This window comes from Chrysemys picta, chromosome 2 (genome assembly GCF_011386835.1).
Source record: "Chrysemys picta bellii isolate R12L10 chromosome 2, ASM1138683v2, whole genome shotgun sequence".
Taxonomy (NCBI): Eukaryota; Metazoa; Chordata; order Testudines; family Emydidae; genus Chrysemys; species Chrysemys picta.
This window is the reverse complement of record NC_088792.1, coordinates 217,088,454-217,109,831: the sequence shown is the minus strand read 5'-3', so window position 1 is coordinate 217,109,831 and position 21,378 is coordinate 217,088,454. Positions and strand designations below refer to the sequence as shown.

General features: G+C 38.9%; 1 protein-coding gene across 6 annotated transcripts in view; it reads right to left on the bottom strand.

Moving 5' to 3' along the window:
* Positions 1–4,760: 4,760 nt before the first annotated feature.
* The window catches only part of ASXL3 (ASXL transcriptional regulator 3), a 151,616-nt gene continuing 134,998 nt past the window's right edge, over positions 4,761–21,378 (bottom strand). For all 6 annotated transcript variants that reach the window (XM_065585458.1, XM_042857081.2, XM_065585456.1 and 3 more), the window contains 2 exons: positions 17,383–19,342; positions 4,761–13,632 (listed from right to left, as the gene is read on the bottom strand). In XM_065585458.1, coding sequence (XP_065441530.1) covers positions 9,991–13,632; positions 17,383–19,342 — 5,602 coding nt within the window. In that variant the 3' untranslated portion in view covers positions 4,761–9,990. The remainder of the gene's footprint in view (positions 13,633–17,382; positions 19,343–21,378) is intronic.

The following is a 21,378-nucleotide window of genomic DNA, read 5'->3' as shown; positions in this document are numbered from 1 at the left end:
ACTAGTGACATTTAAAATTTTTAAAAGTGGACATTATAATCCAAAACTGAGTATACCCAAAGAAAAACTGTCTCTAGCAATCAGGACCTGTATAAAACTTTTCCTCACTGTTTATAATTTCCAAATACAAATTTACAACAAAATCCATACCTGAAAATGCACTTACATTTACTAGGAATGCTCAGCATCCAACACCATAATGATTTTTTAAGATAAGGATTTTTAAAATGTATTATTTACATTAATTTCCTCTACAATACAGTGTCTGTCAAACCTGGGCTCTGCTCTTCTAGGTAATGACAAAAAATGTTCTTCTTCAGCAAAAGCTGCTCTTTGGCCAGTTGACAGGGGGCATTACTGCACTGTGCTTTTATCAACAGCATGAGTATGATCTTTCTGCACTTTGGTTGACCGGTTAAGTGTGCAGAGATTCCTGGTCATTATGTATTCCTTCTACACAGTAATTCTGATTGAAATCCAACACCAGCACATTGTAAGCAAATAGCTAGTCAATCAAAACACACACACCACAATTTGATTTTTTTTAGTAGATTCTCTGAATACCTGTGTGCACAAACGAAAATATTATTTTTTATTTCCCAGTTGCAATTCTTTAGCATCAGCTGCCCAGAAGTCACATCACTAAGTATGAGGGTCCAATTCACCACTCCTTTGCACCTTGTATAATCATTTGCACCAGCGTAATGTGAGTTCAAAGTGGACATCAAGCATGACCATTGTGATGATAGCCTTTTACACCCACTTTGCACTAGTGTCAATAACTACACAAGGTGCAAAGCAGCAGTGAATCAGACCCATATTGCTGTTGTGACTGAGAAATATATATATGAAGGTTTTCTTAGGTTATTCTATAAACCCTCACAATCTATAATCTCAGCTAACCTAATTTTATATTGTCCACAGATTATGTCACCTCACTGCTCACCTCCAGTTAATTTACTGGATACTGAAATAACTTGTATGTATTCCCAAAATTACAACTAGGGCCTATTTAATAGACAGATACAATGTTGGTTATTCTCCAGTCCTCTATCAGCTAATTTAAAAATCAGTATATCAGCTAATTTTAAAGACAGGTTGCATATTTTTGTTAGCAGTTCAGCCACTTCATTCATAACTTCCTTATTTTTTGAAGTAGTCTTCCTAAAGTTTGGTGCGATAGCTTTCGATACACTCCCTACTAGTGAAATGTTTAACTTAATTATATTATGATCACAATTACTTAATGGCTGTATTATAGTTACTTCTTTAGCTAATTTTGCTCTGATGCTTAGGACTATGTGAAGAGCAGCCCCTCGTGTATTTCAGAGAAGTTGTGCCATTATGTTAATATTTACGGTGTCAGTTATAGAATTGAAGGCCAGAATAGACTACCAGCTCATCTAGACTGACCTTCTATACAACGCAGGGCACCAATGCACTCAGCATCTGCACACCAAATCCAACCACCGAAATGAGATCAAAGTATTAAAGCCCACAGGATGCTATACTATTACGTAACACAGGCAAAGAACAGGAAGGACTGAGATGTAAAGAAACTGTTTCTCTAAATTGTATCCCAGTAAGACATTTCACCAGTCAATACTTGTGTAGTTGAAGTCACCAATCATTACTGATCTTGTACATTTTATTGTCCATTTGATCTCTTGCCAAGAACTCACTATGATCAACCTGTTTAAGTGGTCTGGAATATCATGTGTGACAATATGGACTAACCCACCATCTACATGATCTTTGACAGCTGTGAATATTATCCATACTTCCTAATCTGCTACAAACAGCTGCCTGACCTCCCATGGAACTGGATGGTTGATAATGCACATGACAGGGGCCATCCCACCCACCAAAAACACTTCCCCATAATAATTTGCTAGTCAGGACATGCACCCCAGTTGAGGAAGGGGTCTTTTTTTGTGAGACCCACATGGTTCCAGCCCATACTCCCTGCAATGTGCACAACACATCCCCTTGGTGTCTACAACAATGCCTGGATGTGTATGTGTTTAAATTATTACACATCACAATCCCACCACATTTTCACATTCTCTATTTCTCTTGGGAATCTTATGATCCTTCCATTCCCCCAGTTTCTCAACCCAACATTAAACGTCCTTTCCCAACTTCATCCTGGGCGACTAAACCAATTAACTTTCCAGTTAAACAAGCCAGCTACATGTGATTCATCAGGAGAAACTAGCCAAGTGGTAATTTCTTTGGGCCAGATTTTGATGCCTTATTCAGGAATGCTAACTTGCGCCATGAGTAGCCCAGCTGAAGTAAATGGAACTGCTGGCAGAGCAAAGTGCTATTTAAGATTTAGAAGGGTGGCATCCACCACCCAATTTCTTGAGTATTTTCCACGAAAACTGAGAGCACCTCAGCCATTCCTATAAAATATTAATGCATTTGTCTCCCATCCGCCTTTCACTGTGATTTGTTTGTGAATAGTTAGTATGCACTATGTTAGTATGAGCATAGTTTACAGATTCTTCCCTTGTCCTTGCTATGGGACTGCCCTAAGAACTTCAAACAGTTGTCACGGGGGGAGCGGGGGTGTCACTAATAGGCATTGGCCTGTTGCACGATGATGGGCTGTAAAGAACCACTAACGCTCTTGCAATGCAAGATGAGGTGGTCCGATCAAGCGTCACATGCAGTAAGAAGGAACTGAGAGGGCATAAGGTTGGTGGTGCCTAATATACCAGTGCATGAGTGTGGCACTCAAGGGGGTGCCACAGCCAATCCTACGGATACTGCTAAGGCAAAAATCTCCAATGACTGTGCACATGGGTGCGCACACACCTCAAATGGAATCAGCATGAGCACGCACTTGAAGAAGAGCACTCTACCGGCCTAGACAATCTGCACAAGATTTTCTCCTGTCTCCATCTGCTGGTAGTACAGATATTGTTTCTATGGATAGACAGAAAGCAATGTTGGAAGAATCAGGATAAATATTAACCTCTGCTGCACTGGAGACTCAGACTTTTCATGATCATCTAGTCTGACCTCCTGCCTTTGCAGGCCACAGAACCTCACCCACCCACTCCTTAATAGACCCCTAACCTCTGGCTGAGTTAATGAAGTCCTCTAATCATGATTTAAACACTTCCAGTTACAAAGAATCTACCATTTACACTAGTTTAAACCTGCAAATAACCCATGCTGCAGTGGAAGGCAACCCCCCCCACCCCGAGTTTTCCATGAACATTAAACTGTACTGCTGCTATTTTAAAAGTCAAATGTTCTTCCTTCTCATTCTCTTCCCCACCACTAACTATGGCAGACAGTTAAGGCCCATTGTCCTTTATTTTAAAATGATCCATAATTTATTTTAAACTTATACAAAATAATCCTCTGGTTAAAGCACTGGACTAGGAAGCAAAAGATACATGATTTTTTCCTCACAGTTCTGCTGCAGACTTCCTGTGTGACCTTGGCAAGTCATTTCATTTCTCTGGGGCTCAATTTCCCCAACTGTAAAAGTGAGGATAATTCAAAGGAGTGTTGTGAAGACTAATTTATTACTGTTTGGGGAACACTGAGTGGAACGTGCAGACAGAAGATATTCTAGGAATACAAAATACTATAAAATGTTATTTTAAAAAGTTTAAATAAAATTTTGCAGAACGCTATTTTAGAAGGTTTTTAAAATTAACATAGGTGCAACAGTAAACAGATAGCTCTTAAAATGTACAGAAATTCTGATTGGAGTTCCTCCGTTCACCTAAAGAGTTAAGATAAAAACTGTTGCAGCCTATGGCCGAACAACTACTATTAAATAAAACAAGGCTAGCCCCAAGCTTTGCAAGACCCTGGCTGAGACCCCTGGCAGACTTGGATAACCTGCAAAGCACAACTGGAGGTGGGAGTGCACGTCAGGTGGGTGGGGGAATCACAGTAACTGTCATTAGATTAACAACTATTTAGGACAGGCACTGTCTTTTTGTTGTTTTGTTTGTTCAGTGCCTAGCACAATGTTGCCCTGATGCATGACTGGGGACCTGAAGTGCTACCACTAATCAAATAGTAATTAATAATAATTGTGGAAAGGTGCAGCAAGGCATTGGGGATTCATTGCGGGCCTTAGCATTTTTGAGCAGGCCTGTGGAAAAAATTACTTGCTGTCCACCCTCTTATCCCTCAACCCTAACAACTGGCTTATGTTTGCAAAGCTCTTTCAAAGGAAAAATTTCTAGAAACATTTTGTTTGTAATGTAATGAATTCTCCACTTTATTTCTATCTCCTGTTGGTCTAGCAGAGTTTATAAGCCAACTCTGGGTTCATCATTGGGTAACAGGTTTGAACTGGGAACCTGTTATCAAAGGGCCACTGAGGTATGGACTTTTAAGTTGTTCTTTGTTGGTGGGAAAGGGGAGGGGGAGATCAGAGGAGGATGTGCTGCTCATGTGTGCTGAGAGTCAGGTTTCCAAAAATACATAGTACATACCTAGGAGTTGCACTGAAAGACAATGCAGCTAATCTGCTTTGTATGTTCTGTAAATCTTCTACTTAAAACTCAAAATATTAACACCCAGTTTTATTTTCATTATTTCAATATGGTCATACCTATGCTATATCAGATACTGCTCAATCTCAATCATACAATAAATGGTCATCAACTTTTAAAAGTACAGATTTTCCGCTTCTGTTTCTCCTTCACTGACTGGAATGTTCAATGAACTGGCACAGACAGAATACCCCACATAACGCACTGAACATAAAAGAAAAACATATGACAAATATATTTTATCTCTTTATTTTTTTCCAGAATATTTTAATATTGAAGCCCATGTTGTTATTTTCAGGGGAGCAGGAAGGGAAAAAGGAGAGGGAGAAGAGAGAAAATATGGAGACAACTCAATGTATTTAATTTATGGTTTTGTGAGTGGTCATTTTTGTAGGCAACAAATGTTTTTTGTTTGTTTTTTTAAATAAAAAATGAAGAGCACCATTAAAGAAAGCATGATCCCTGATTTCTAAAGAAAACACTGTCTTTAAAAAAAAATTGTTAAAATGCTTCTTGCACTCAGTCACATTTAGTCAGGTAACAAAGCAAGCATAACAGTATTAAATTGTAGCAACCCCACTGAAATCAACTACTCCCCCTTCCGAGGATTCAGAGAACCATTTCTGAGCTTGTCCTGTGGGAATAATGTTTTCTTTGGTAGAGGATTGAAGGAGGGTTTTTACTTCTCCATATGTTGATGGAAAAAAAATAAATCTATGCATGTCAGGGATTTTCCCCTTAAATCTGTATTTCTCATGCATGTTAAATATGGGTTGATTTCACATTGCTGTTACACTCCAGGAGTAATACTGCCCTAAAAAGGCATTGAATGGCTAATGTCAAACAGATGTAAACATTCAAAACACTGACAAATAAAAAATAATAATAAAAAAAACACAAAAAACCCTGTACTGAAATTGTGAATTGAGTTAGGTTTCTGTAAAGCAGAAGAAATATTTTACAGCAGTACAAGAGAATTATGGCAACAAAGTAAAGCACTTTTCTTGTAACATTCATGAACAGTACAAATACGACAAAGTTATTCTACAGACTAAATTATTCTGTAACTATCAAATATAGTACAAAGCGAAATATTATGTGCTATAAAAGAAGCAGCTCCTTTAAATTAGACTAAAAATGTTTTTGTTGGTTTTACAGTGACAAAAGCATGATTACTGAAGACAACAGGATTTTTAGATTCAGAAACATTTAGCTACACAGGTCCATGATTATTCACACTGAATATTATTTTTTGCTTTCCCTCAAAGTTCTACAGAAACACAGATAAAAAACCACTGTGCGGCGGTCACAAAACCGTAGAAAGTCATTCAGTGTTTAAAGCAGGGCCGTTCGCATGTGTCAGCTAAGATGATCCCTTTAGATGACATTTTTGAGCTTTTAAGTGTTCATCCTGGTACTTCACCACACCTTGGTAAAACTGCTAAACCAGAGGCTACAATAACTATTTTGAAATTGTGCGTGTGTTTGTAAGGGGAAGGGAGGTGCAGCATAAGATAATTTTACTTCAGAAACTGCATTACAAAGCACCATATGCACCAGTTTATAAACTGTGCAAGGAATTCCAGGACCCTGAAAAAATCTGAACATTCTGTAGCTTACCCTAACAACACAGAGCCCTCATCAAGAAAAGGGATATTATTCTGCTTTATGGCTCAACCTTATTTTTAAGTTAATTCATTTCACGTGCTAAACCTCAGCAAGTAAACAGAATGCTGAAATGAAGTGCCCAGTTCACCAATTTTTTTATATTATTTCAACTAAGGGAATTTCTGACTGGAAAATTAGTTCTGCACAGAAACAGACAAACATACACACTACAAATGCCCTAATGTTAACGACACACCTCAAAAATAAGCAGATTAAAAAAAAAAAAGGAAGGAAGGAGCACAAGAGTATTTCTTCCTCTCTCCCAAAAGTGCTGCAACTAGGGAAAAAACTTTGGATATTTTCCAAAAATGCATGTGTGTAAATTATTCCTGCGGGAAGGATGGATGGACTGACACACGCAAACACACAGAGGTGTCTTCTTAAGTAATGCTTATTCTCACCACTTTTCAGTGCATAAACCTTAAATGTTCAACAGTGCAAACTGCACGATCACTAACAAAACAGAGTGACATGGGGATTGAAATCGGGACAAAATTAGACAAAAACAGGAGCAATCCAAAATTCAGTTCTAATCTTAGGCCTGGTCTACACTAAGGGGAGGGGGGGAATTGATCTAAGTTACGCAACTTCAGCTACATGAACATAGCTGAAGTCGACGTACTTAGATCTACTTACCACAGTATCTTCATTGGTAAGTTGACGGCTGACGCTCCCCTGTCGACTCCGCCTGTGCCTCTTGCCCTGGAGGAGTACCGAGTCGATGGGAGAGTGCTTGGTGGTCGATTTATCACGTCTAGACTAGATGTGATAAATTGACCCCCGCTGGATCGATAGCTGCCCGTCGATCCAGCCGGTAATGTAGACACGCCCTTAGGAGGGTACAATTTTCAAGAACACCTGCATTATTTAGGAACATAAGTCCCATTTTCAAATTAAAAGTCAGACTAATTTTAAAATTAAAAGGAGACTCAGGCTCCTAAATCAGTTAGATGCTTTTGGAATTTTACACCATGGCTATAAATCACTTACATCACTCACCAGATGTTTCTAAATAGTGGGTGAAATTCATTCCTAAAGCAACTCCACTGATGTCAAATAGAAGTCAATGCAATGGCACCATGAAGGGGGTTGGCCAATTGTATTATATTACTTAGCATCATTTTGTCCAAAGCAGTTTTATATAACATTTTATCTTATCTCAAATATGCAAACTGCAACCATAGTACAAAGATGCCATTGACATGAATTCATATTATATCATATTATTTACTCCCTCATCCGTCATTCAAAATAAAACATTTTTGGATGCTACATTTTCTTTCAATACCATGTCAGTCATGGGTAGAATATATTTCAAGTTGCAAGTAAAAACAGATACTGATACGTGCTGTGGACAAGGGATTCTGAGCCAGAAGTAAAAAGATTCTGAGCTCTCAGAGGGTTCATATAAATACAGGTTATCATGATTTTAAAAACTGGCCAATCTGTTTATTTAAGGGAATAAATTCTACCTCTACCATATGTAAATGCAATAGGATATAAGTCCAATACAGAAGGCTCCTTAAATATGGTTTGGTATGCATGACTACAATATACTCATGTTTACCCATGTGACCATCATAGCTCCCATTTGGGTAGCCATCAGCATACCACTGGAAATTACTTTTCAACTGTTTATTTTTGGTTTGTTTTTCATTCCACAGAAAGGTTTGAAAAAGTGGAAAATCTGTGGGATTTTCACCTTTCATAAAGGAGTGCTTTTGTATACAGAAAATATATTACTGTATCAGCAACAATTTTGTTAATGGAATCGTCAATAGCTTTGGATCACATGGTGTCAAAAATTAATACTTAGATGTCACTACTACAGTAAAACAGAACTCTAGTTGCACCACAGAACTTCTTATGGCAGGAATGTACTTCCTACAATGTTCCAACGAATTTTTTAAGACAATCAAAAGGAATAGTATATTTTATGTTTGTGAAAATGGTCCCAAAAGAAAATAAATGGGATTTGCATATACGGTAGAACCTCACTAATATGCACTGATGCCAGGGAGACCGATTACAAATTAAATAATTATAAATTAGTAAGCAAGAAAAGATCATAAATAAACAAGTATAATGTATCACATAGTGTACTTTTTTCATTTGACAGTTTTATTGTTCATGTTAATACTTCCGGATATACCAGTAAATGTGTAGTGTTATATGTTTTGTATAAATACTAAAATCTGATTAATACGAGACCTCAACTCACTGCTATTACATGTTTCACTGAGAACTAGGGAGAGAATGTCTGCTTTTTGTGCAGATGGTAAGGTGTGTATATATTAGTGAGGTTCTACTGCAATGGTAAAAATTACGTTGTTCTCTATGCTCATATTTGTTTGGGTTGTCAGCCGCATGTCAGCATATGGGGTACTCGTACTGCACATTTTGTGTTCTTGAATCTGAAGTAAAAAACAACAGCAAGATTTTTTCCTGTCCCCAACAGCTGCATGTGCTTTATCCCTTTATAATATTTTTCTTTTAGGTGGACAGGGCCCCAAAATTACTGCTGTTGTCCTCTGATGTTATGGTGGCTAATGCATCTGGAATGCAGCTGTAGTCCTCAACATAAATACAGTACTGGATAAATACTGAAGATTATTTAAAAGATGCAGTATCCCTTTAAAACCCGCCACCTCTTTACTCCCAACTCTCCAAAAGATACTATAGGTGGTCTGAAATCTTTAACAGAAAAAGGTAATGTTAAGTCATTTTTGAAAATAATTTTTTAAAAAAGTCAAAACTTAAACATATTTAAATAGATAGTAAAGCATATAGGAGGGAAAATAACTGATTTTCTACTATTCACCTCAACACACAATTATAATCTGTCCTCAAATCATTATTTATACCTTAGGATCAACCTTAGGCCATGGAAATGCTATTGAAATCCAGAACCTATTTGTTACCTAGACCTGACCCATATATGTTTGGGATAGATAGCACAATAGATGTACAGGGAAGGTTTGGGGAAGAGGGAAAAAGAGAGGGTGCTCAGCTCTCTAAGAGAAGTCGTTACTTCCTCTACACTCCATTAAAGCCAAGAGATTCTAGACATGGTCCAGCTAATCAAACCACATTTACAAATCTAATTCTCAGGGAATCAACAAGAACAGCTGACAATTAAAACCTTACCTCCATAATGCTTTGTGTAGGAGTGAGCAAACTCCTTTAATTAAATCTGTCTAAAGTCTCTCTCTTTCTTTTGCTAGGTTGACCGTCTATAAGTTATGGATGGTAAAGGTGGGTTCAAGAAAGCAATCATCATTAGAAAAATTGCAAGTTAATTTAGTAGCTCTGAAGGTGATTTGTAACAGAACACCAAGCTACTTTACCCAAAGCAGTCTTTACTCAATTTGTTAGTCATCTTGTTATCTCTGCACTTGCAGTACCCCGGCAGTTAGAAATAATGAGAATACAACTAACCTGTTATTCTTAACCTAAAGGGTCTGCTATCATAATAGATTAATGGGGAAATAGTGTGCTGCACTTTGTGCAAATAAATAGAAGCTAGGAATGACATGTTTATACCTTTTCTTTTAAACAGCAAGGAAGCTCATAGAAGCTTAGTAACAAGTTTGTTATTTTTTAAAAAGAAATTCTAACGGTTTCTTCTTCTTTCCAGGGAATGTCATGCAAGCAGAAATAACTACATTCTGAAACAAAGCATCACCAGAAAAAAAAAAAAAAAAAAAGGGACCTAAAATGTTACAATTTCTCCACTTCTTTGTTCTGCTCTCCCAAGCTGAGAAGGGATACTGCATCTTTGATTCAGTTTCTACCGTACAACCAAACAAGCTACACACAGTTTTGAAGGGCCTATGCAGTCATCATGGCAGAAGGCTCCACAGCCTTTGCACACTATCATGGCTTTCAGCCTGCAAGAGCATTTCAGTTCCAGTTCATCTGCATTGCTGCTGTCAGCAAATTTCTGAACCGGAATCGGAACGTTCTGATTAGACAGACCTGTAGCAGTATTTGAGCCACTTCCCAAAATTCCAATAGATTTTTCAATCGCAGATGCTGCCCTTTTGAAGCTTGTGCTACCAAAGTGTATAGTTGGATAATTTCCACAGAGCTGCTGCTGCTGTGGGTGCTGTGTTTGTATTTTCTGAGTCGCTAATTGGGTAAAAGGCTTCTGTGGCTCAGAAAGTAAATAGGAAGAGAAATCTGCATTTTTTAATGCAAATGCTTTTAACTGTTCTTTTACTTCATTCTGATCGTAGGAAGCTTGTTTTATGCCCAGTTCGCAGCTGCTGCTTAAACCTTCCTCAAAAGAAACAGGTTCAGATTTTATATTGCTACAGATGCTTGCTGGCTGAGGCCAACTAAGTCTTTTAGTGGTTTCCATAGTAACTGTCGGTTGTTTTTGATCAGATGGGACTTCTGCGTTTGGAATAGGGGGAGGAGGAGGAGGATGCACTAATGTTTTATTCTGGAGAGTTTGTGAGGCACTAGCAATGTCATCACCTTCCTTAATTTGAATATTAGGGGAAAAAACACTTCCTAGCCTCAGCTGGTGAGCTGCTGCAGAAATATTGACCTCTCCCAAACCCTTCTGTTCCAGGTGCCTACTGAAAGCAAACGCATTGCAGCCAGATGGGACTTTTGAAGTAGTTTGCAACAAAGCTGCCGTAGGAATGGGGCCTCTTGCAGCCATGGACATTTGGTAAAAATGCTGTCTGTGTGAGGTACTAGCTTCTGCATGAAAACTGCCGTTTTTGTCAATGTGAAATAAGTTCTGTTGAAAACTGCACGAAGGCAGTGGCCTCTTCTGCTGCTTGATCTCTGGACTGTGAGCAATTCTGTTCTGAACTGCATGTTTGCTCAGCCACTCTTGTTTAAATGGCTGACCATGCCCTAGTTGATTCATGTTGGAACTGATCACACAAGGAGCCACTTTAACATCTGTGTCCATTGATAGCTTCCCAAGCTCACATTTCATTTGAGTGTGCTCCCCCACAGTCCTGGCCATCCGCTTTTTTGGATGGTTTTCACGCTTTCTAATTTGCAGTGGGGTGATGCTGCCTGCTGTAAATCCTTTACCATCTGGATTGGGTGAGCTGGAAGGATTTTCAACCATACTTCTCTCAGATGCTGATGTTTTACACACTGAGGTAGTTTGCAAAGGCAGGGGAAGCCTGTTAATTTCTAGTTTGGCTCCTGATCTGGGCTGCGGCAGCACTTTTTCCAAAGGCAGGTTGCCTTGCAGTAACTGTGTCACTAGAGGATTGTTGGCCTCAACCGATGACAAACGACAGCTAGAGCTTCCAGCACTTGTAACTCTTTTTAGGGTTTCTGTTGTCAATGACAAAGAGTCCTCCATGGAATCCGTAACAGATGTCTTGGAGGTCTGTGTCGGCTGTGCACTTGTGGCTATTTCTGCAGTCTGACTAGGCATTTCACGTCCGGTAAAATCTTCAGTGTCCATCCTAAAGCACTTGTCAGATTCGGTAGTTTCTGATTTAACAGGAACAGCGATGCTTGTCATAAGACTCCTTGACTGCAACTCTGACATTTGCGTGTAACTTGAAGGTTCAGTTTTGACATTTTTTAAACAGTTTTGCTCTGTATATTCTTTATGCTTATTTGGGTTAAGATGGCTGACCACTGGCTGGTCTGTGTGCATTGCCTCTTCATCATGCCAGCAAATTCTGTTATTAGTGTTATACTGATTGACACAGGCAGCATCTGCTTCACTTTTAAAGGCTGAAGGACCTCGTAACTGCTCCACAAAACCTTGGCTGGGGGCAACAACCTCAATTAATTTATCTTGAGGAGTAAGAGGCACTTCTTGAAGACTTGTACAAGCTGCCTGCAAGGTTTTGCCCTCTTGCTTTGCTGTAACAGTTATGAAGCTGGAACTGTGCTCAAGGCTTTCATTACTGACTATTTCAGGCCTGCTTATTACAGACACCTGAGGACATGCTATATTTTGTAAGGCAGTTTCTGCCCTCACAAGTCTGCTCTGCAGATCTATGCTGTTTTCTGCATTTTCAATGGAAGCAGCCAGTGACAAACTGGAATTTAATGTCGTAGTGTGGTCAACAATGACTTTACAAGGTATAGACCTGTTCATGGCTGTTTGTGTAAAGTTCACTGGCTGAGATTTACTGGACAGATCTATTCGGTTTCGTGGTCCAGAACTTTTTTCCAAGTTGTCAGCACTTAATTTAGCAGTGTTGTCGTAAGAACTTATTGTCACCATATTACCAGTAAACATTGAAATGGGTGGCCTTGCAACAGAATCTACTACTGCAGCCGCATCACTGCAACTTAAAGCCGCTCTAACAGTAGTGTTAATGGATACAGTACTTTGCTCACTGCATCCAGTTATGGCTATCTTATCAGAAGAAAATCTAGCAGTAGTCCCCACTGGGGGAATCAGTACAGAACTACCTGGGAGATGATTTGGCAAATTACTTGCAATGGACGAAGTCGGCACAGTGGTATATTGACTGGAGACTGCATTATTTGCACTGCTACTTGATACTGGCAACCTTTTCTCATCAATTGAATTTGATAAGACTGTACTGTCTATTGAGGTTGGAACAATAGTGTTATCAATACATTTTGGTACAATGGCAATGCATGGAGTATCAACCCCTTGGGTGGATTTCAGCATGTTTACATTACAAGCCGAAATTGTTGTGTTTGTACTGTCAACAGACATTAAAACAGAGGATTTATCAAGAGAACTTGCAAAGGGAAGTTCTTGAATTGTTCCCGACATAGCAGTGCTGCAAACAGACGCAGGGACTGAATTTTTACTATAAAGCACTGGCACATTGTTATTTTCAGTGGAGGTAGATGAGATAATTTTCTCACACAAATGTGGCATAGGTATGTTTTCATCAGAACTGTGCACAGATATGTCCGTAGCAGTTTCTGGCAATGCAGCTGTGTTAAGTGACTGCTGCAGTAAAGTGTTAGTCTCACGGAGGTGAGCAGACTTGTTGCTAGGAGACCTGCAGTTAGGATTAACTATAATGACACCAGTAGAAACTTCAATCTTTGTGTCAGAAGGAGTTGTGGTCTCTATGGACGAAGGACCTTCCTTTGAACTGAGCTGAGACTTTGCTTCTTTACTGGTCTGGAGTAAATGGGCTCTGGCTTGATGCTTTGCAAATAGTTTGGCCTTTGTTTGCTCCTTGATGTGTGCCAGTGTTCTTGTCTTCCCACCTTCGCAGGGACTCCCCATTGCTCCAGAGACTATGCTTGCAGCTGCTGCCACAGCAGCTGCGGCTGCAGCCTCTCTCTGGGCTCTAGCTTGCTGAGCTCTTGCCTTGATATCTGCAAGAGTTCTAGCCCCCGTGTTCCTCCCGCTGCTGACTGATGTACTCTGGGAAACCCTAGGTTCTGGTTTTGAAACAGGTTGACTCTTGATAATAAAAGGTGGCCCAATTTTTGAAAGTTGAATCTAAAAGAAGAAAAAAAGAAAACAATTTTAATGGGGTATCATACATATTAAATTTCTCTGCTGTCTCCTAAAAGGTTCAGCGCATGATAGCGAATTAGAGGTCAAACTAGATGATCAGGTTGTCCCTTCTGGTCTTAAACTCCATGATTAGAATTACCATGCAGAGTAGTTGCACAGAAAAATGCTAAAAGTTAACGATATGTTCATTTTACTATTTTGTCATTCTCTAACAGAAGTAATGAATACTTGAATTTGCCTCCATAGGCCTACCCTTTTGTTGAGAAGGAAAGTTTACCGAATGTGATAAAATATAATGGTTATCGGATATAATTCATCACACCTTCCTAATCTCCATCGTATCTAGTTGGAGATCAACCTGTCCAATGCAATGGGACTGGAAAAGGGCTTCCTAGTTAACACATACTGCAAGTGTTTGAAAAATAATAATCATAGTGGTTTTGCTCCTCACTCCAAAGCATTCAGGCCTTGGTAACTACTTAACCTTTCTCTCGTTACACCAAACATTTATTGTAATATCAAATGCAACCAAAAAACCTTTCCTCCAGCTAGGAGGAGTCTGAAATTCCTCTGAGTCTGTAATTCATACTATACCAAGGATCAATCCCTAACTGTGACTTAAAAGGGGTGAATCACAAAAATGTATTTTTCCCTCCCTAGTGCCCTAATTTTAGGACCCCTACTGTAGTATCTTTCTGGTGCATCACCTGCTCACTACTGTGTATTGAGACCCCAATCCTGCAAATATTTATAGTGTTTAATGAACGTACATGAATGATCTCACTGAAATCAATGGGATGACTCATATTATATGTAAACATAAGCACATACACAGGTGTTTGCAGATTGGGGTGTAAGAGTCATGAGGTCATATCCAAGACAAGCTCCAACAACAATCAGTGGAATGCACTTCTATTAAACACATCGAGCCAGGCAGAATAGTATTTTAACCTCTTAAAATAGACACATTTTTCAGCTGTCCAGGTTAGTGGGGCCTCAGTGATCAGTGAGGTGACTTTCTTTTGGACAGTAGCAGAGAGATGAGCTATGTAACATTTATAGGAAAAGTAGCCATGTGATAAATGTGAGTTAAGGGAAGTCAAAGCTACAAAAAAGCCCTTATGGTTTGGGACATTGGCAGGGTCATTCTTATAAGGAAAGGTAGCCTTTATCAGTGGCACCATCTTACAGAGTTAAATACTGATTAAATAAAGAAATGATTAACACATGATTTTCCAAAATAAATTTTAGAAATGCCTGCTGCTGTTTCAGTATCTCCCTTCAATGTCTCTGGGGCTGTCTCTATTGGTAGGAGCTGCCATTTCCCCAGCAGGGGACCAATTTGATGATGCAGTGTGGGATTGAAAGAATCTGGTTTTCTATTAGAAAGCAGTGGAACTTGAAGTTCCAGTGCTGTAGTAATATACATTTTATTTATCTCCACAGTACAGCACAGACAGTGTCAGTATAACTTTCCCCACACAGCTCTGCCAACGGGCCTCAACCCTGACCTTGAGGGAAAGAGCAATTCATTCTATGTGCCAATTCAATTCTTGGCCTGTCTACTGAATCTGCCAATTAGTGCTAGTTATGGTGGTGGTTTTGTAATGTCGAAACTTCTCAGCTGGGAAATGGAATGAGATCAAACTAATTTCACATATACCAATGAACACCCAGCAGATAGTGACCAAAAATCAACACTACTGATTTTATCTGGGTTTGAACTAGCAACCTACAGACAAAAGGTTCCATCATCTAGAACTAATCTCTTGAATCATTTTGTTCCTCCTCTAATTTTTTTAAAAACATTGGTTAGTTTAATAGTTGAGTTAATAACACTTACACTGTTACTTTAAAACACTACTTTGAAACATTTTGCTTTCCAGCTCAAAAGCAGATCTTTTTCAATCCTACTTTGCAACATCAATATTGATAAAATGGTAACTATTGTTTGATTGTTAATTTTTAAAATTAGACTTATGATACCTTTTTCTCCCTAGTGATCTACTTTTCTTTGTAATTAGATAGTGATTAGAATTCCATATATGAGGCTGGAGTCTTAACAAAACAAAAAACCAAGAATACCACTAAAGTTAGAGTGGACTAGCTTCCAACTGTATTCTTGCTCATCAACTACTGTTAGCTGGTCCATGCTGTAGTACTAGTGATTGAAACATTTACTGTATTTGCCTTCTTGGCCAGATTAGCAATGTTCAATGACTATAGCAGTTACAAATAAATGGAAAAAAGGGACAGCTCTGAATAATTGGGGACTCACACTGCACAGACAGTAGGATGAGTTAAGTAGACTGGACCTAAGTTTTGGCCAATGTCATCATGTACGAAACTAAGATGGACAAGACATCACAAAACAGACTAAATAAATCTATTGTCATCACATGTTAAAAAGAAGAACTTTCCAAACAGAGCAAACTTTTAAAAAAAAGACAAATGTGTACAAAACAATTTATCTAGCTAGTATTTTGCTGCCTTTGCTCTGCTGCTAGTAAAGATATGTGCATTCTCATAAAGACTTTGTCCCTTACAGCTAAGGTTCTGCCTCCTAACTGTACAGGGAAATCTTGTATTTAAGCCATCATGTGTCCCAGTCTTGCAAAAAGATCTGCAAGCAAAGGCTGTTACTCATAGAATCTCAGGGTTGGAAGGGACCTCAGGAGGTCATCTAGTCCAACCCCCTGCTCAAAGCAGGACCAATCCCCAACTAAATCATCCAGCCAGGGCTTTGTCAAGCCTGACCTTAAAAACCTCTAAGGAAGGAGATTCCACCACCTCCCTAGGTAACCCATTCCAGTGCTTCACCACCCTCCCAGTGAAAAAGTTTTTCCTAATATCCAACCTAAACTTCCCCCGATGCCACTTGAGACCATTACTCCTTGTTCTGTCATCTGGTACCACTAAGAACAGTCTAGATCCATCCTCTTTGGAACCCCCTTTCAGGTAGTTGAAAGCAGCTATCAAATCCCCCCCTCATTCTTCTCTTCTGCAAACTAAATAATGCCAGTTCCCTCAAGCTCTCCTCATAAGTCATGTGCTCCAGCCCCCTTATCATTTTTGTTGCCCTCTGCTGGACTCTTGCAAATTTTTCCACATCCTTCTTTTAGTGTGGGGCCCAAAACTGGACACGCTACTCCAGATGAGGTCTCACCAATGCCGGAGAGGGCGGAATGGTCACGTCCCTCGATCTGCTGGCAATGCTCCTACTTATATAGCCTAAAATTCTGTTAGCCTTCTTGGCAACAAGGGCACACTGTTGACTGCATATAGAGCCTCTCTGCGTTCAATCTGGATCCCTTTGCAGGACTGAGGAATTGACCAGTTATAACAAAAATGACTCTGTTGTAACAAATTCACTATTTCAACTTCCCTGGGGAAGCAACTAGAAAGAAAAACAGACTGTGAGCGAGCAGGCCCTTGTTTAATTTTGAATATTGTAGACTGGGGAATTAGCAACTATACTAAGAAACAAAGGAAAAGTCCATGGATTTATTTTTAAGTCATATATATTTGGATTGTTTTCCTTTACATGAAAGTAACTTTGCAACAAAAAAGAGGTAACTCAAACTGTGCAACACAGAAAGAGAGGTATTGGAAATTGCTTATCTTTCTCTCCCTATACCAAACATTTAAGAGAAACAGAAACAAATCCAGAAGCAATCAGCAGATAACTCATCTTTAGCCTTCTGACGCAGTAGGCATTTACTACCACTTTACCTTGAGGGGTGGGACTCGGGGCTCTTCTCTAGGTGGCTGCTCTTTCTCGGATGGACTTGTCAATGGAGCATTACGATTAGACTGATCATCTTCTATTCTAGCTCTCTTCTCTTTACAGATTCCAAAACTGTGCTGCTCTGCAGTCTTTCGCTTTGGGATCTCTGCATCTCTATTTTCAATTCTTACTTCAGGTGATTTTGTGGGTTCTAATAACTTAGAAGAATGGGAACTCTCCAGCCGTATCTGTGCACTGCTTTGTTGTTTGTGTGACTTACTTCTGCACACTTCTGAGAATGAAGTCTTTTCTAGAGATGAGGTATATACTTTATCATGTGGTTTAATTGGAAGGAGTTCAGTGCTTTTGCCCACTGTCCCTTCTGATACGACAGATATCTCTAATGGCGAGAGCACACCTTTCTTTTCCATTCTTTGCTGAACATGATGATTTTTAATTTTGATCACTTCTGGAGAAGAGAGTTCTGAAATGGAAGCAATATAAGATTTCTCAATTTCAGTATGTGATCTACATGATTGATGAGTAAGATTTTTGCTCTGGGGCTCTTCCAATATTGAACTTTCGGGTATATTTGCTAGAGGACCCATTTTCATAGTTTCAGCTGTACTCTGAATCAGTTTCTCTTGTGCAATAAGATTTTCCTCTTGAGATGCCTTAGGAATGGTTGAAGTTTCTTCTTTTAAAGGGGAGAGGGATTCTTCAGATAAACATGGTGATTTCCTTTGTTGCAGAATAAGTCTTTCACTCTGGGGGGAATTAGAAATTGGAGATGTTTCTGACAGAAAAGGTAAACTGGTTGCCATAGATGTTTCAGAAGCTAGAAGTACAGAAGACACGGAAGAAGTTTCTGATGTTAACGGTAAATCAGACATTGGAGAGGTTTCTGATGTTAAAGGTAAATTAGAAGCTGGTGATGCCTCTGATGTCAAAGGTAAGTTTGATGTCAGAGATGCTTCTGAGGTTACAGGTGAAGTGGACACTGGAGATATTTCTGACATTAAAGGTGTGTGCAGGCTTTCTTCAATGGTCTTTTGCTGACTATCAGGTTCAATATTTTCACTGCTGGCTGCCTCAGATGAACAAGCCGTTTCATGAGATGCTGGAGTACAGGGTTCCTCTGAAGTGGACTGTGTGTCACCTCCTGGAGAGGCAATACTGATACAAGGTCCCTCTGGGCTTTCAGAGGAAAAGGAAGTTTCAGAAATACAAGCATTTTCAGATAACTGTTCATCAGGGTCACTCTGTAGCTCCATATCAACAGCAATGCCTCCATCAGTGAACAATGAGCCTTCTAGAGCAGAGTTTTGTGTTTCTGGAGCACTTAGCTCTTTTGTAGACTCAGAATCCCTCTCTGCTGTATCGCTGACAGAGTTCGTAGATGAAGCAGATTGTGCAGGTGATAAGCAATCCTCCAGCTGATCAATCACAACTGACATTTCTTCCTGAGGACATTCTGATTTCAACTCCACTTTAATTTCAATGTGAGACAAAGTATCAACTACATCATTCATCACAACACAGGATGCTGAGTTGTCTGCAAGTGGCACTGCTTCTACTTCTTCATTAGTACCAGCTGGGCTTACTGGCTCCTCAGAAAACTCATGCTCTGTTTTATGGTTCTCCTCTTGGCATTCACAGATACTTGTCTCAACCTCCTCAGCAATCTCTTCCTGAATTACAGATTCGTCAGGTACCAATATATCCTCTGAATCTGATTCCGCCATTAGATCCTTGACTGGAACCTGTTCCACATTACAAAGAGACTGACAGAAATCTCTTTCGGGAAGAGGTGGAATTTTCATGCTTTTCTGTTCATGGTCCTCAAAAGTTGTTTGTTTAGAAGGACCAGGTATACCAGAAGATCCACACAGCAAACTACTCTCATCTTCATCACTGTTCTGTACTGAAGTGAGCTTCATAGATTCTTCTCTTGACATTCCCAACCTAAAATACAAACCACTTAAGTTAAAATGTCATGTAATCACAGACAGAATTAAACAAGGACTTGATTTTTGTCCTATGCTTTTACTGAATACATGCCATTAAAAGGGCATTGTCATATAAAAAATAATGGGGTAGATTCAACAGAGTGATGCCAATTTATACTCGCTGAGGATCTGGCTTTATATATTTAGGAAAACAAAATTTCCTTACCTGTATTACTTATATTACCTTTGATTAGTAAAACTTCAGGAATTTTAAAAATGCAATTTACTTTTTATTATTTAACCATTTGGCATTTTATTCAAATTGCACATAAAATGCAGACACTATTTGGTTGCACTTTTATTTATACTCCATTTCCCTTTCTGATTTTCATATGCCAGCACAATGCTGCAATAATAGCACTGCAAGTATTGCAGAATTGTTTAAATTCAATTAAAACAGTTTTGGTTTGAAATTTAAAAACAGTTCAGAAAAAATATTTCTATTAATATCATTTTTGCCTAAATTAGCAGGAAAAGCTGCATTTCAGAAACTCATTCTTGCCTCCAGCTGATGAACTGTTTCTTTTCTGTTTAGAAACTTCTAATAATTTCATGTGTTTTTGCAATGAAAATTAAAAAAAATCCCATTTCATCCTCATTTATTTTCCAATCAAGAGTCTACTACACAAAGTAAGAAAATATCAGTGGCAAGCTCACGTTTTTGATTCCATTCTATTTCAGAAGCATATGCGGCAGCATTATTTTAAGATGAGAAACTTTCAGTTTTTTAATATTTAGGTCTATGCATACACAACTCATCAGATTTCTCTATAATAAAAAAATCGTTAACATTCTTAAATACAAAATAAACGAGTCGTTTATAATCTTTGTATTTTAAGTGACTGAAGTGTAAAAAGTCACAGTGTGGGCCCTTGCTTACACTTCCATTTTAGGATGTTTTCTTAATCCCTTTCTTACCTAAAATATTATATATTAATTTACATATAATTCTATTGCTTCAGACAAATAAAACTAAAACACAGCTAAGAATTGCGGACAATTGGTAAAAAAAATTATAAAAGTAATTTGGTTTAGGTTGAAAAATGACAACTGAATTTAGAAACAAGAGCTATTGAGAGAAAATATAAAAAGAGCATGATCCTGCACTCTCATTTCTGAACAAGGACAATGGGGCTGAAGAATACTGAGCACCTTTTGGAGTGGGCAATGGGTGACCATACCAGCAGCAATGTGACACTCCAGAGTGCTGGAGAAGACACAAATGCTAGGCTGTGGTGGTAGGAGGGGTATGATGGTCTTCCGAACCATACGCCAATAACAGAAGATTGATCTCCATCCTCAATTTAATGAGAAGACAATGTAACTGAATAAACAAGTGAGTGATGTACAAGAACGAAGGATATCAGGAAATTAAGCAAGCAATGGTTTTGAATAATTTGCAGAGGGTGACAGAGGAAATAGGAAGTTCATTTAGGTCCACACTGTAACAGCTCCAAGTATGGAATAATCATGGAATGAATCAACATTTTTAGTAGCACACTTTAGGAATTCTGAATAGATGGCATTGTTGACTATAAAATAACAATCATGTTATAAAAATCAATCAAGAATCAGTAACCAAAAAGAACTCCCAGTCTCTTGAATGGAGAAGCAAAGCCAGTCTCAAGAAAGAGAGGGGGGCAGGGGGAAAGGTACTGTACAACTGGAAGCCAGTAAGAGGACCTTGTTTTTAGCCTTGTTAAATAGGAGGACATTCTGGAGTATTTGACATAAAACGTCTACCAATCACTTAGTAATATAGGCAGTGGTGCTGGAAATAGAGGTGCTGGGGTTGCTGCCATACCCCTGGCTTGAAGTAGCAATAACAGACCCCAAAATACATAGTTTCCAGGATCAGCACCCCCACTATAAAAATTGTTCCAACACCCCTGAATATAGGAAAAATAGAATACATAATAGAAAAATACTGTAATATAGAAAAAATATATCAGCTGAAGAATTAGGAAATGCAAGAGAAAGCTGAACATAATC